Source organism: Pseudorca crassidens, chromosome 21 (genome assembly GCF_039906515.1).
Source record: "Pseudorca crassidens isolate mPseCra1 chromosome 21, mPseCra1.hap1, whole genome shotgun sequence".
In the NCBI taxonomy this organism is placed as follows: Eukaryota; Metazoa; Chordata; class Mammalia; order Artiodactyla; family Delphinidae; genus Pseudorca; species Pseudorca crassidens.
The window spans coordinates 7,434,660-7,450,669 of NC_090316.1; the positions used below are offsets into that span (position 1 = coordinate 7,434,660).

General features: G+C 32.0%; 1 protein-coding gene across 1 annotated transcript in view; it reads left to right on the forward strand.

The window, feature by feature from the left end:
- Positions 1-16,010, forward strand: part of ADAM2 (ADAM metallopeptidase domain 2) — a 79,792-nt gene that overhangs the window by 30,467 nt on the left and 33,315 nt on the right. Inside the window, exons 8-10 of the mRNA XM_067722117.1 lie at positions 8,846-8,917; positions 9,335-9,501; positions 10,537-10,618. Of these exons, the coding sequence (XP_067578218.1) occupies positions 8,846-8,917; positions 9,335-9,501; positions 10,537-10,618 (321 nt within the window). The remainder of the gene's footprint in view (positions 1-8,845; positions 8,918-9,334; positions 9,502-10,536; positions 10,619-16,010) is intronic.

Genomic DNA, 16,010 nt, shown 5'->3' on the forward strand with positions numbered 1-16,010 from the left:
ATTATACTTATGTAGACATGAGTTACTGTTTTGTGTCATCTTTTCAACCTGAGAATTTCCTGATTATTACCATTTCTTGCCTTATTATTTCTGGCAGAGCAGCTCTGCTATCACTGATTTCTCTCTCTCTCTCTGTCTTTAAAATTTGAGAATGGCTTTCTGTTGCCTTTACTTAAGAAGAATAGTTTTGCTGAGTATAGAATTCTTGATTGAGAGTATTTTGTGGTAGCACTTTGAATTTGTAACCCCACCTGGTCTCCATTGATTCTAATGAGAAGTCAGCTCTGAACCTTGCTGTGCTTCTCCTATAGGTGATGTACCACTTTTTTCTTCTCAGTGTAAAGATTTTCTCCTTGTGGCTGTTGTCCAGTAACTACAACTATGATGTGTCTATGTGTGATTGTCTTTGATTTTATCTTACTTGAAGTTTGTTAAGCCTAAGTAATGTGTAGATTAGTGATTTTCATTGTTTGGGAGTTTTTAGCTATTATTTACTCAAGTTTTGTATTTTTGTTTGTTTTGTTTTGTTTTTGATCATTTCTATGTCTCCTCTCCTTCTAAGATGCTCATTCTGTAAATGTGTATTTGCTTCATGGTGTCAAACAGGTGTCTGAGATTCTGTTCACTTTACTTCTTGTTTTTCCTTTCTGTTCTTTATGTTGAATAATTTCTATTGATACATTATTATTTTCATTTATTCTTTCTGCTAGTGAGCTTATATAATTTTAGTTATTATATTTTCAACTCAAGTATCTATTTAGTTCTTTTTTACAATTTTATAATTATTATTTGTTTTTTCTATTTCACTCAGGTTTATTGAGATATAATTGACACATAACTGTGTAAGTTTAATGTGTATGTGTTGACTTGATACATTTATAAATTACAAAATGATTACCACTGTAGTATTGGCTACCACGTCCATCCCATCACATAATTAATTTTCATTTCTCTTTTGTGGTGAGAACATTTAAATTCTACTCTCTTAGAACATTCAAGTATATGATGCAGTGTTATTAGCCATCATCACCAAGCTGTACATTATAATGTGTAATTTATATTCTTTACTGATACTCTCTTTTTTATGAGTCAATGTCATCATTCCTTTACTTCTTTAAACATGGTTCCTTTCAGTTCCATGTTTACCATAGTTGTTTTATAGTTTCGTGTGCTAAATCCAATAAGGTCTACCTCATAGTTTCTAATGACTGCATTTTCAAATATGTGGGTAACATTGTTTTATTGTGCTTACTGTTTTTTAAATTCTTGTTTCTACTTTTAAGCCAGGATTTTTGTGGTTGACCTTGGGTGAACATATCTTAGTGGTCAGCCAATGACTGGTCAGAGGCTATGCTCCAACATTTGAGCTAGTAGGCTTCTAACGTTTGCAAATGGATTTGTCTGTTAGGGAAAGTATTCAGTTTTCAAGTCAGGTACGTTTTGATTTTTATAGGACTTTCTCACATCTCCTCAGGTAGTGAGTAACGTTACAAGTTCAGCCATGAACTTGTCGATATCTTAGACCCCTTTCAGTCTCTCCTGAGCATGAGTGTTAACTGGTGCATGAATGGAATATTCCAGACTATAAAGGATATATGGAAGGTTGTCAAGACCCGTTATGGCTATCATATCCCCCCCCCCCAATTCCATGTTAGATTTCTGGCTCATCTTCTGGTCTGTTGCTTAAAATAACCAGTATCACAGCCTAAGTTTATCTGTGATGATGCCCTTCAATATTCATTTGCCACAGAAGTCACTACTGTTTTTGACAGTATATCTGGGCACGTAGTTTTGCCCTGCTCTGCACCAAATCAAGTTATCCTCCTCTGATAGGGAAGTGTTTGGATTTTATGGCTTGACCTACCATGGTAGAATTACCACACAATACAATTTGAGATGTGGTTGGGGACAACCTCAGGTGAAATGTCACAGATTCCCACTGTTCTTACCATAGGATTAATAGTTTTTCTTTAATTAATATTTCTCATTTTAATGCCCTTGGTCAATTGCCAGAATCTTGAAATGTTTTTGAGACTTTTGTCTTTTATCATTGCTTATTGTGGAAAGGATTTGCAGACCTCATTATTTCACCATCTCAGGAGTCCCACTCTCTGTAATTAACTTTTTAATCCCCCTTAGTTTGTGAACTTTTCTTCTTATAGGTTTCACATATTTGCTAGGTATTTTATTTTACTGTGCTTGAAAATTAGATATTTTCATACATTCTTACTTCTATTCCTTGTTTTAGTCATTTATAGATTTCTGAGACACTTTTTGTTGCTCATAACAAACTACTCCAAAATTTAGTGGCTTAAAAGGACAACTATTTATTTAGCTCACAATTCTTAAATATCCTCTGATCTCATTAAGATCTCCTTGTGCTGGACTGGCCTCACTTGTGTACTGTTAGTAAACTACTGATTTTGCTTGGAGTTGGGTGGTCCACTGGGTGTCTCAGCTGGCATGTCTTATCTCTGCTTTCCAATAATATTCGTATCATAATAATGTTATTTTTGTACAAGTTTTTGTGTGGACATAAGCTTTTATTTCTATTAGGTAGATGCAAAAGGTGAGAGTTGCTGAGTTGTGTGGTAACTCAAAATGTTTCACATTTTGAGACCCTAAAAAACAATTTTCACCATTATGTATTGCACCAGCAATGAACAAATGTATGAGTTCCAATTCCTCTAAATTCTCAACTCTGTTATTGTCTGTCTTTTGGACTTTAGCCATCCTGGTGGGTGTGAATTAGTTTCTCACTGTGCTTTTGATTTGCATTCCCTATTGTGTAATGATGTTGAGAATATTTGCACTTTCTTATTAGCTATTAGAATATTTTATTTGAGAAATTATTTAAATTCTTTACACATATTTCATTGGGTTGTCTTTTTAATTGTTGTAGTTAAGTATTCATTATATATTGTGGATGCTAGACGCTTATCCAATACATGATTTGCAAATATTTTTATCCATTCTGTGGGTTACCTTTTCATTTTTTGATTGTGTCATTTGAAGCATAACATTTTAAAATTTTGAAAACATCAGTCTTTCTCCATTTAATGTTCTTGCTCTCTCCAAATATCAATTGACCATAAGTGTTAGAATTTATTTCTAGAAATTGTTATTTTATTGATCTATAACTCTAATCGAAAGCCAAAAGCACACTGCCTTGATCATTACAGCTTTGTAGTTAGTTTTCAGATTTGGGTGTATGAGTCTTCCAACTTTGTTCTTCTTATTTAAAATTTTTGCAGACATTCTGGATCCCTTTCACTTTCATATACATAATAAGGTAAACTTGCCAATTCCTGCAAAACAATGCTGGAATTTTAATAGGGATTATATTATTTCTATAGATCTATTTGGAGATTATTGCCATCTTAACAATAATGGGTCTTCCAATCCATGAACACAGGTTCACTTTCCATTTATTTGTATCTTCTTTACTTTCTTTCAATGGTGTTTTGTAGTTTTCAGTGTGTGTTTTGTACTTCTTTTGTTAAATTTATTTTTTGGCATATTATCATTGTTTGATACCATCATAAATGGATTTATTTTCTTAATTTAATTTTAGATTGTTTATTGCTGGAGTATGGAAATGCAGTTGATTTATATATTGATCTTGTATTCTCCAATTCTGCTGAAATCATTTATTAGTGCTAATGTTTTTTAGTGGTTGTCTTAGGATTTTTTTTTTTTTTTTTTTTGCTGTACGTGGGCCTCTCACTGTTGTGGCCTCTCCCATTGCGGAGCACAGGCTCCAGACACACAGGCTCAGCGGCCATGGCTCACGGGCCCAGCCGCTCCGCGGCATGTGGGATCTTCCCAGACCGGGGCACGAACCCACGTCCCCTGCATCGGCAGGCAGACTCTCAACCACTGTGCCACCAGGGAAGCCCAGGATTTTTATATATACACATCTTTTTGTCTGTTAATAGAGTGTTTAACTTCTTTTTTTTCTACGTAGATGCCTCTTGTTTCTTTTCCTTTACTAAATGCTTAGGCTAGAGCCTCCAGTGAAAGCTGAGATAGTAGCAATGAGAACAGATATACTTATCTTTTTCCTGATCTAAGAGAAATAACACTTATTCTTTCACCATTAAGTGTGATGCTATCTGTGGTTTTTTAATAGATGTCTTTTATCAGGTTGAGGGAGTTCTCGTCTATCCCTAGTTTATTGAGCTTTTTTTTTTCTTTAGTCAAATGCTTCTTCTGTGTCTTTTGAAAGAATGTCCAGTTTCCACAAAATCCACAAACAATAAATGCTAGAGAGGGTGTGGAGAAAAGAGAACCCTTTTGCACTGTTGGTGAGAATGTAAATTGATATAGCCACTATGGAAAAAAAAAATAGAACTACCATATGACCCAGCAATCCCACTACTGGGCATATACCCTGAGAAAACCATAATTCAAAAAGAGACATGTGCCACAATGTTCACTGCAGCTCTATTTACAATAGCCAGGACATGGAAGCAACCTAAATGTCCATCGACAGATGAATGGATAAAGATGTGGCACATGTATATAATGGAATATTACTCAGCCATAAAAAGAAATGAAATTGAGTTATTTGTAGTGAGGTGGATGGACCTAGAGTCTGTCATACAGAGTGAAGAGGAAAACAAATATCGTATGCTAACACATATATATGGAATCTAAAAAAAAAAAGGTTCTGATGAACATAGGGACAGGACAGGAATAAAGACGCAGACGTAGAGAGTGAAATTGAGGACACAGGGGGTGGGGAGGGAAGCTGGGACAAAGTGAAAGAGTAGTATTGACATAAATACACTACCAAATGTAAAATAGACAGCTAGTGGGAAGCAGCTGCATAGCACAGGGAGATCAGCTCAGTACTTTGTGACCACCTCGAGGGATGGGACAGGGAGGGTGGGAGGGAGATGCAAGAGGGAGAGGATATGGGGATATATGTATACGTATAGCTGATTCACTTTGTTATACAGCAGAAACTAACACAGCATTGTAAAACAATTATACTCCAATAAAGATGTAAAAAGGAAAAAAAGAATCATGTGGGTTTTGGTCATTATGTTCCTTGTTCTATAATGTTTTGAAATACATCTATTGGTTTTTAGACATTAAGCCAAGCTTGTATTTCTGAGATAAATCCCACTTGGTCGTGGTGTCTATTTCTTTTTATGTGTTGCATAAATTGGTTAGTTTTCTGATTAGGATTTTTACAATAATATTCATGAGGAATGTAGTTTGTTTTGGACTTTTATTTTCTTGTTATGTCTTTTCTGGTTTTCGTATCAGGGTAATACTGACCTTATTGAATGAATAGAAATGGGTTCCCTCCGATTTTATAGGAGAATTTGTAACGAATTGGTGTTAATTCTTCTCTAAATGTTTGATTGGATTCACCAATAAAGCCTTCTAGAACTAGGCTTTTCTTTGTGGGAATTTTTTAAATGCATATTTAATCTTTTTGCTTGTTACATATTCTGTTTCTTCTTGAGTCAGTTTCAGTATCTGTTTATTATAAGAAATCATTCATTTCATCTAAGTTATCTAAATTGTTGCCACATTATTTTTCACAGTGTTCATTTACAAGGCTAGTTATTTCTCTGTGGTTAGTGACTGTAACCTTTCTTTTATCCTGAATTAATAATTTTTGTTTTGTTAATATATGTTGTTTTTTATATTCATATTTCAATCATTTTGCTCTGATTTTTATTAATTTCTTCCATTTCCTTCCTTTGAGTTCTTTGCTTTTCATTCACTAATTTCCTAAGTGGAAATTAGTTATTTGAGATGGTGCTTCTTTTTTTTAATATAGCTATTTCCTATAAGTTGCCTTCTGAGCACTGCTTTAGCTGAATACCATAAATTTTACTATGTTGTATTAGTATTCTCTAATTTCCCTGTGATTTCTTCTTTGATTATTGGTTATTTATAATCTATTGTTTAATTTCCACATACTTTGAATTTCTCAAATTTCTTTCTGTTGTTGATTTTTTATGGTCAGAGAGCAATTTTGTATTTTTTAATTGTATTAACTCAGTTGAAGCTTATCCTATAACCTAGTGTATAGTCTATTCCTAGATCATGTTCCATGAGCACTTGAGAAGCGCATGTTGTGACATTTTGGGGTGGAATATTCTATAAGTATCTGTTGGTTTAGGGTTTAGTTTTAGTCTCCTATATCTGTGTTGAGTTTTTGACCAGTTATTCTACTACTGAAATTGTGTACTTAAATCTCCATACATTATTGTTGAATTTTCTATTTCTCCCTTCACTTGTGCGTTTCGTGTAATTTTTAGGCTCAGTTCTTAGATGCATATAATGTTTACAGTTTTATGTCTTCCTGATGGACTTCCCAGTCCTTGAAAATGTACTATGTCTTCTGTAACAATTTTTTTCTTTTGGCCATGCCGCACGGCATGCGGGATCTTAGTTCCCCGACCAGGGATCAAACTGTGCTCCCTGCAGTGGAAGTATGGAGTTTTAACCACTGGACCACCAGGGACATCCCTTCTGTAACAATTTATATTTAATTGTTTTTTTTCCTTAATCAAGTCTGTCAGTCTCTGATGTTTGCTTGAATTATTTAATATACTCATTAATTTTTTTGGTGGGCGGTCTTTCAAATCAACTGAATAGCTAATTCATTTTTAAGGGCAGCACAGCATACCATTGTATTTATATACCATCATTTATTCATTTATTCTATTATTGTTGAGTATTCACTTTGTTTCCAGTGTTTTAAATGTTGCTTTGTCACTATAAATAATGCTACATGAAGTATCCTTAGTCATGAGTTCTTACATCTTGGGAACGTAATCTCTGTGAAAGTAGGTAACCAGGAGTATGGATGATGGGTCAAAGGATACGTATGTAGTTTAATTTCAATAGATATTGTTCATTGCTTTATAAAAACGCTGTAACTTTTCGCATCTCCAAGGTAAAACTGAAAGTAGTATTTTCCTCTCATACCTGCCAACGATTAGTTTTATATTTCTCTTTAATTTTTGTCAGCCAATGGGTATAAAATTATATCTCATTGTAATTTTAACTTCCATTCCTTAACTGAGAATTAATTTGAACATCATTTAATGTTTACTGGCCACTAGTATTTTCTTTTCACTGAACTGACAACTTAATCCTTTTGCTCATTTTATTAATGGTTGTTTGCCTTCTTGTCAACTTGTAAGAAAACTTTGAATATTAAAAATATTCATGCTTTGTTCATTATCCACCCAATGTGAAGGAGCATATCACCTGTTTTCTTCTAGGTGTTTTATGGTTTCAGGTCTTGCATTCAAGTCTTCAATACATTTTGAATTATTTTTTTGTGTATGGTGTAAGATAGTAGTCCAGTTTCATTCTTTCGCATGTGTTGTACAGTTTTCCCTACATTATTTATTAAAGAGACTGTCCTTTCCCCATTTGTTGTAAACTAATTAACCCACGATAATTGGGTTTTTTCCTGAACTCTCTATTCTGTTCCATTGACTTATGTGTCTGTTTTAATGACAATACCACCCACAGTGCTTTGTACCGGTAATATAGTTTGAAATCAGGGAACATGATGTCTCCAGCTTTGTTCTTTCTCACATTTGCTTTGGCTAGTCAGGGTCTTTGTAGTTCTATACAAATTTTAGGTCTGTTGTTCTATTTCTGTGAAAAATGCCATTGACATTTTGATAAGGATTGCATTGAATCTGTATATTGCTTTGAGTAGTGTGAACATTTTAACAATATTAACTATTCTAATTTATGAGCTTGGAATAACTTTCCACTCATTTGTGCCTTCTTCAGTTGCTTTCATCAATGTCTTTTAGTTTTCAGTGTAAAGACCTATCTCCTTGGTTAAATTTTTCCTAGGTATTTTATTCTTTTGATGCAATTGTAAGTGGGATTGTTTTCTTAATTTCTCTTTCTGATAGCCTGTTATTATTATAAAGAAATGTAACAGATTTTTGCATATTGGTTTTTTATCCTGTAACTTTGGTGAATTTTTCTTAGTTCCAGCAGTTTTTTGGTGGAGCCTTTCAGGTTTTCTATATATGTCAGCTGCAAATAGTGACAGTTTTACTTCTTTTTTCCCAATTTGAATACTTTTATTTCTTTTTCTTCCTTAATCTCTCTGGCCAGGACTTCCAATACTATGCTAGATAAGAGTGGCGATAGTAGGTATCCTTCCCTTGTTCTTGGTTTTAGAGGGAAAGTTTTTAGCTTTACACTGTTGAGCATGATGTTGGCCGTGGCCTTTATTTTGCTGAGACACATTTCCTCTGTCTTCACTTTGTTGAGAGTTTTTATCCTGAAAGGAGGTTGAATTTTGTCAAATGCCTTTTCTGTATCTATTGAGATGATCATATGATTTTTTTATTCTTTATTTTGTTAATGTGGTGTGCATCACATTGATGGATTCATAGAAATAGAACCATTCTTGCATCCCTGGAATAAATCCCACTTGATCATGATGTATGATCCTTTTAGTGTGCTGTTGAATTTGCATTGCCAATATTCTCTTGAGGATTTTTCCGCCTATATTCATCAGGAATATTGGCCTGTAATTTTCTTTTCTTGGGGTGTTTTTGTCTGGTTTCGATATTAGGATAATGCTGGCCTTGTAAAATGTGTTTAGAAGGCTTTCGTCTTCTCTTAATTTTGCAAGAGTTTGTAGTGCCTTTTTGTATTTTTTTAATATTTTTAATTTTCCACACATTATGTCTATAATAATAAATACTATTTAAAAACTAATAAATTGGTAATTTAAATAATTTCTTAACTCATACTTCTAAATTTTAAACATAATAACCATCATTAAATATTAAGCAATATATATTTAGATCTAAAAGGCAATTATCTTTTTCAGTATAATCATATGGGTTCTGATACAACTGTTGTCACTCAAAAAATTTTCCAGTTGATTGGATTGACCAATGCTGTAAGTGTTTGCTTTTGCATTTGTGTTACTTAAACAATTCTCAGACTTTTTTTATGACCCTGCCTGAATACACATATTGTGTGAAAGAGGGCAAATATATAATCATCTTAAGTTTCAGTTTTCTAACTGTTTAATTGGAGTAATAATAATTGTAAATACCTAATTAGGGTTTTGTAAGGCTTAAATTAAACACTTGACATTGGGCTGGCTTAAGCACAAGCATATCAAAATGTTACTTATTACTTGTTTTATTAGTGATATTTATTACTTGCTAATAGAATTTATAAGATCCAATCCAGATTTACAGTTTAGGTTTTTAATATTTACATCGGTATAGCGTTTATTTTTGCAGATAAATTCCCAAATCTATTTAAACCATGTAGTTTGAACATATTTTCTTTATGTCTTCAATTTTAGATTTTTGATTCATTTAATATTACAATAATTCTATCTTCATTAGAGCTTTGGATAGATGAAAATAAAATTCAGGTAACTGGAGATGCCAATGAATTATTACGCAGATTTTTAAAATGGAAACAATCTTATCTTGTTTTGCGTCCACATGATGTGGCATTTTTACTTGTGTAAGTATATCTTGGCATTACTAAATCTTATACATTAGAAAGCATATGTAATTTGACCTGATTTCTGACAGTTGACAGGCCCTTAGGGAAAAAAATCTTATGTCATTTTTTTATGTACAACATCCTGTGAATATTATTTTTCACAACACGGGTTTTATAGCAGAATTACTAATATAATTACTCTTTTTATTGACTTATAGCTAAAACTCACTTCAATCTTATTACCACGTTTTCTTACCTTGAGTATATAACGTATCATTAAATGTGCCTAACTATACATAAAATATTAACAATATCTGTCTGAAAAAATATACCTGAATTTTATGAATATAGTAATATGGCCTTCTTTTAATGTTTTATTTCCATAAAATCAAAACAAAATAGTGATGAAATAGAAACACTATTGTACATTTCAATATCTCTGACATACTATATTCACAGTGAGCTGCACTTTTAAAAATATAAGCCTCCCTTTCTATTTAATAATCTCTTTGTTTTTCTCTTATCAATATTCAGAACCTGTATGTATTATATATTATCATATTATGTAAAAATCATGTATATAATTATAAAATTATAATCTTTTAAGTTATTTTTTGTCCCACAAATATGCATGCCTTTGCATGGCTAGGGCAGGCTAATTCTATCTGATTAAGGGGAGACTTCAACACATAAGCTTACTCTGCCCATTTGTCAACTTCATTGGCTTAGCTTTCTACTTTTAAGAAATTTTATTTATTTTTATCATTTTTACGTTATAGGAATCAGTATAATTTTTTAATTACATAAAAATATCTTCATTATTCTCTAAAAATCCGTATGATAATACACTGTTTATTATTTGTTTTTTAAATCTATTTGCAAAATAAGCAGACACGTTTAGTCCCTTTCTATGCTTTGTTATCCTAGTGTTAAAGTGGAAATATCTATGAATTTGTTATATAAGTATGCAAAACAAAAAGTATTAGGTAAATTTAATATTAATTGTTCTTAATTTTACAAAATTTTATGATTTGCTTCTTTTTTAAACTTAAGTTACAGAGAAAAACCAAATTATGTTGGTGCAACCTTTCAAGGGAGGCTGTGTGATAAATACTATGGAGGAGGTGTTGCTCTGGTATGGTACGGTTTAAGTGACTTGGCTAAGATGTATAAGTACGATGCTATTTAGAGTAATATACAATTAACTATTTCTGTATTTTATTATGGCTAAGTATATTAAAATTTGCATAATGATTCTAGGGATCTTTGTTCCTGCTGCTGACAGAAATGTGTGAACTATAAGAAGTTTAACTTAACACATATAACACATTTAACTTAATACATATAAAATTTTTACAATTTTCTTCTTGTGAGTTCAAATTACCCTCTTTTAGAAAGTTATGGTAGTGATCTATTTTATAGTCTTATAAGATGCTCATAAATTTTTAATATACTCAATATTTAATAACTAATTTTAATTTCAAGCTTAGATTTTGAGCATTTTCTTCATTATGTAGCTGATTCAATTATGAAGCAAGTTAAAATAAAACTTTTGAAACTATTTATCAATTGCCGCAAAATGCTTCCTGGGACATAGGTGAAGAAAAACAGAATCAAATGCAATAATTGACATTTCTATCTTAGCAGAAAATCTTGGTGTGCTTAAAATTGGTATGTTTTTGCTCCTATTTCACAACGCTTTGGTTATATATATATATAACTTGTTATATATATATATATATATAGAACTTGTCTTCTTAAGAAAACAGTAAAGATATTGGTATGTTTTAGAAAGAAGTAAGGGTATATGAAATGAATGTAAAGATGGCCAAGGAAGAAGAAACTTAAAAACAATAATGTAAAATAAAATGAATAGAAAATAATCAAAGGAAATGTTTTAAACATACCCTAATATAATGACAATCATGTGAATGTAAATGAATTAAACTCACCAAGTAAGAGATGGAGTCTCTGATGGATTTTTTAAAAAAAATTTAAGTTCAAACATTAGTTCTTTACAAAAAATACATTAATAGGGCAAAGTGAAGGTGAATATAAAATAATAAAACATACTTTGGTTAAATAAGAAGTAAACATGAGAAAATGGAATTTAGAGTAAAATACACTATAGATAGCAAACAGGTGTAAACTGTTTGTAGCTTTTTTTTTTTGCAGTACGCGGGCCTCTCACTGTTGTGGCCTCTCCCGTTGCGGAGCACAGGCTCCGGATGCGCAGGCTCAGCGGCCATGGCTCATAGGCCTAGCCGTTCCGCGGCATGTGGGATCTTCCCGGACCGGGGCACGAACCCGTGTCCCCTGCATCGGCAGGCGGACTCTCCACCACTGCGCCACCAGGGAAGCCCCTGTTTGTAGCTTTATATGTAGAAGTTTTGCAAATATTTTGTTTGATTTATTCCTAGTCATACCAGTAAATTCTATACTGTTTGATGATATTAGTAAATACTACATTTTAAGTATAATTTATGAGTTTCTGTTATGTTGAAAAACAACTGAATGTTATACACTGACTTGTATACAATAATATTTCTATATTTATTTCTAGTAGTTTTAGATTTAAATTTTTCTGTGTCCAACTTTGTCATATGTGAATTAAAACAATTTTATTCATTTTTTTCCAATATGTCTATCTTTTATTTTTTTAATGTTTTTCTCCTATTGAATTGCCTAGGATCCCAAGAACAATTCAAGTTGAACAATGTTTAACTGAATTCATAGTAGACATTTTTGTATCATTCCTGATCTCAAGGGAAAAACTCTCAATATTGTACTATTAGGTATTATGTTCATTCTGGTTTATCATAGACATTCTTTAACGTAATAAGAAAGCTCAATTCCATTTCTAATTTTCTAAACTTTAAAAAATGTATTTTATTTTTTTATCCTGTCATTATTTTTGACGGGGAATTAATTCCATTTAAAGTTATATGAATTTTTTTCTAAATGTCCCATTTTGGTAACAGATTTTTTACTATAGCTATTGATATGTTCATATGGATTTTGTTCTTACTTTATTGAAATGTTTTCTCTTTCGTATAGAATTCAGTTTTCTTTTACGATATTGAAGAGATGTCAGTGCATTCCTAATCAAAATCTCAGCAGGCTTTTGGGGGTAAAATTGACAAGCTTATACTAAAATCTTATAAATATAAAAAAAGAAAATAGATAAAGCAGTTTGGAAATTGAGTAAAAGTTGAAGATATAAACTTTTTATAAAAGTATGGTAGTTAAGATATTGCAGTGTAGATAAACTGATTAGGCAATATGTCAGGCAGAATATCAGGCAGAATCAGGCAGAATAGTTAAGGATATTAGTATCTAGTGAATTTTGCAGAAAATAAACCTTTAAATCAGTGAGCCAATTATCCAACCTAAAATATGTGGAAAGATGTAAACAACATTGCCCTAAAACTTGTTGAACACAGGTAATAGTGAAGATAAAAGCAAAAATCAAAGAAAGACAGATGATCAGTAGGACGGAGATATTCAAAAAAGATATTAGGCCTTTAAAAAATTAAGAACAAAAATATTTCTGGCAAAACTATTTTTATAAGACAGAGTAGGAATATATTAATAAAATTACAAAAATAATGGAGAACTACAGATATAAATAACATTTAAGAGATAATAGAACAATTTATAACTTAAATAAATTTGAAAACTTAGACAAATAGTATATTGTTAATAGAAGCCCATAATTTACTAAAATGTTACACAAGAAGAACTAGAAATTCAGAATAACACCAAGGTATTAAAAGAATTGATATATTATTTTAAAATCTCACAAGGGGAAAAACAATGCTTTTAGGAACACATTCTACACAATTTTGAGGGAACCAATTATTTCAATCTTATATTTGCATTTCCTAATAAGAAGATACATTAGGAGAATATGATAAAAATTGATGGGATGTGAGGTAGGCTATTTTAGCTGGGGTGATCAGAGAAAAATTTCGAGGAGAAGGTTTTTAAGAAGAGGAATGAATGATGAGACAAAGGCAGTCATTGCAAGACCTAGGAAATCAGAACCCATGAAAATGATCATTAAATTCAAGGCTTTCAGATGGAAATGAATATCAAGAACAAGATGGCTGTGAAAATATTGATTGTCGAAGTAAGCAACAGACTAATCATATACAGCCTTATGGATCTTGGTAAATCGTTTTGGGTTTTATCCTCTTTGCAATGAAAAGGCACTGGAAGTTTTGAAGCCAGAGAGAAATATTTCTCTGGTTACCTTATACAAAAGTGATCGTAGAGGGGTGAGGATCCACAACAAGGAGACCATATAGGAGACAATTGCAGATGAATGGTATTAACTGGTGTTTTATTCTTGGATATGCGAGAAGTAGCTTTTATCTGGTATATATCATGAAAGCAGAACATATAGGGCTTGCTAAGTTACTGGATACATGCCATGAATGGCATGGAAACATCAGTGATTATGCTCAACATTCTTCTTGAGAAGCTAGGTAGAGGAAGGCAGGGCAGCTGGCTTTGGGGGCAGAGGAGAATATAAGGGTGGAAGAAAGTTTCATTTTGAACCTGAACCTGTAAAGTTTGAGACATGCTTGTGGTGGTTAATTTTATGTCAACTTGGAGGGGTTTGATGAGATTAATATTTAAATCAGTGAAATCTGAGTCAAGCACTTTGCCCTCCATAATGTGGGTTGGCCTCATCTAATCAGTGGAAGGCTTGAATAGAACAAAAAGTCCATCCTCTTCAAGCAAGAAGAAATTCTTCAGCAGAATACCTTCAGGCTTCATCTGTGCCATCGGCTCTCCTGTGTGCCCAGGCTGCCAGCCCACTCTGCAGGTTTAGACTTGCCAGCCTTCAGAATTGTGTGAGCCAGTTCCTTATAATAAGCCTCTTCATGTATAATATTCCTTATCGTATGTGTGCGATTGATTCTGTTTCTCTAGAGAAGCCTGATTAATACAATGGCTAATAATTAAACATAAATATATACTTAAATATTAAAAGGTAGGTACAAGATAGAGTTGATGATGATGAATAGATGATGGATACATAGATAGACAGCTTTATGTCTCCTTTCTCCAGCACCACCTTGTCTTAATAACTATAGTTTTATGGTAAATCATCGAAAATTATAGTGTAAGCCCTACTACTTCTTCTTCAGACTGATTTAGCTTTTCTAGGTTTTCTGACTTTCTCTTTTAAAATCAGCTTGTCAGTTTCAACAAAAACTACTCGGACTTTGGTTTTGAATTGAATCTTTAGGTCAATTTGACATCTTAACAATACTGATTATCCATGAAATTGATAAACATGTGCTTTTTATTGCTTCATATAATGCTTCATATAAGGTAAGCAATAAAAAGAAGTACTGTTATACTCACCATTGATCTCAAAAACTGTATGTTGGGCAAAAGAAACCACAAACAAAAGAATCTTTACTTCGTATGCCATTTTCTGAAGATAAAGTGTAGGAAAGATAAACCATATTGCTAAACATCAGAATATAAGTTAAATTTTGTGGCAAGATAATTCCTGAAAACTTGCTGGAGAGAACTTCCTGAGTGATAAAAATATTTTATATCTTATTCACTGTCGTGGTTGTGTAGGTATGTGTCACATGCACACATACATGCACTTCACAAATATGTGTGTATATATGTGTGCACAAATAATATGTATAAATAAATTATGCATGTGTATATGTGTGTATATAGATATTGTATATATACATATATGTATGTATATTTATATAAAACTGCATCAAGGCACTTAAGATTTGTACACTTGACTTAAGATAAAATTATTTAAAAAGCATGAAGCCATCATACAGAATAAAATGTTATTAGTAATTTCAGAGGGACAATAATCAAAAGAGATTTTTTAAAGTTTTAATTTCAGCTATTAAAAATTATCAGGTTGTTTTCTCTTTATAAGTTTCAAACTCATGTATAATGCTACAGAAATTTTAAGAATAAGAAAAAGAACAGACTATGTCACCAAAGGAAAATTAATGTATCAATATTAACATAAAACAGCAAAATGTTTTTCAAGTAAAATAAATATGAATTTTAAGTGATTCATTATTTAGGATGAAATATACTTTGACTATCATTATATGAATAAACCTGAACTCATATGTACCTAGCTAAATAACTCTAAAATAAACAAAGCAATAATTAATCTCTCAGAACAAAATTTAGAAAATTTAAACACTATTGATAAGCTTTGTCTGAAAGGCCTATGTAGAATCTTGATTCCTAAATTAGAGACTACAAAACATACATGGCAGACACATTTATAGAAAATGACCACATGGTACACAATAAAGGAAGTCTCAATACTTACTTGTCAGGAAATTTCTCAGCCTAGTGATTGGCACATAAGAAGCCATAACAAACACCAGGTGCTGTTCTTGTTATTTGACAACTGTTGTCCTAAGCAGGCATTATTCACCAAAAGAAACTAGTCTGCTTAGTTGTAAATTTTTTTTAAAAATATTTTTAAAAATCCAATGCTAAATATAATTTTA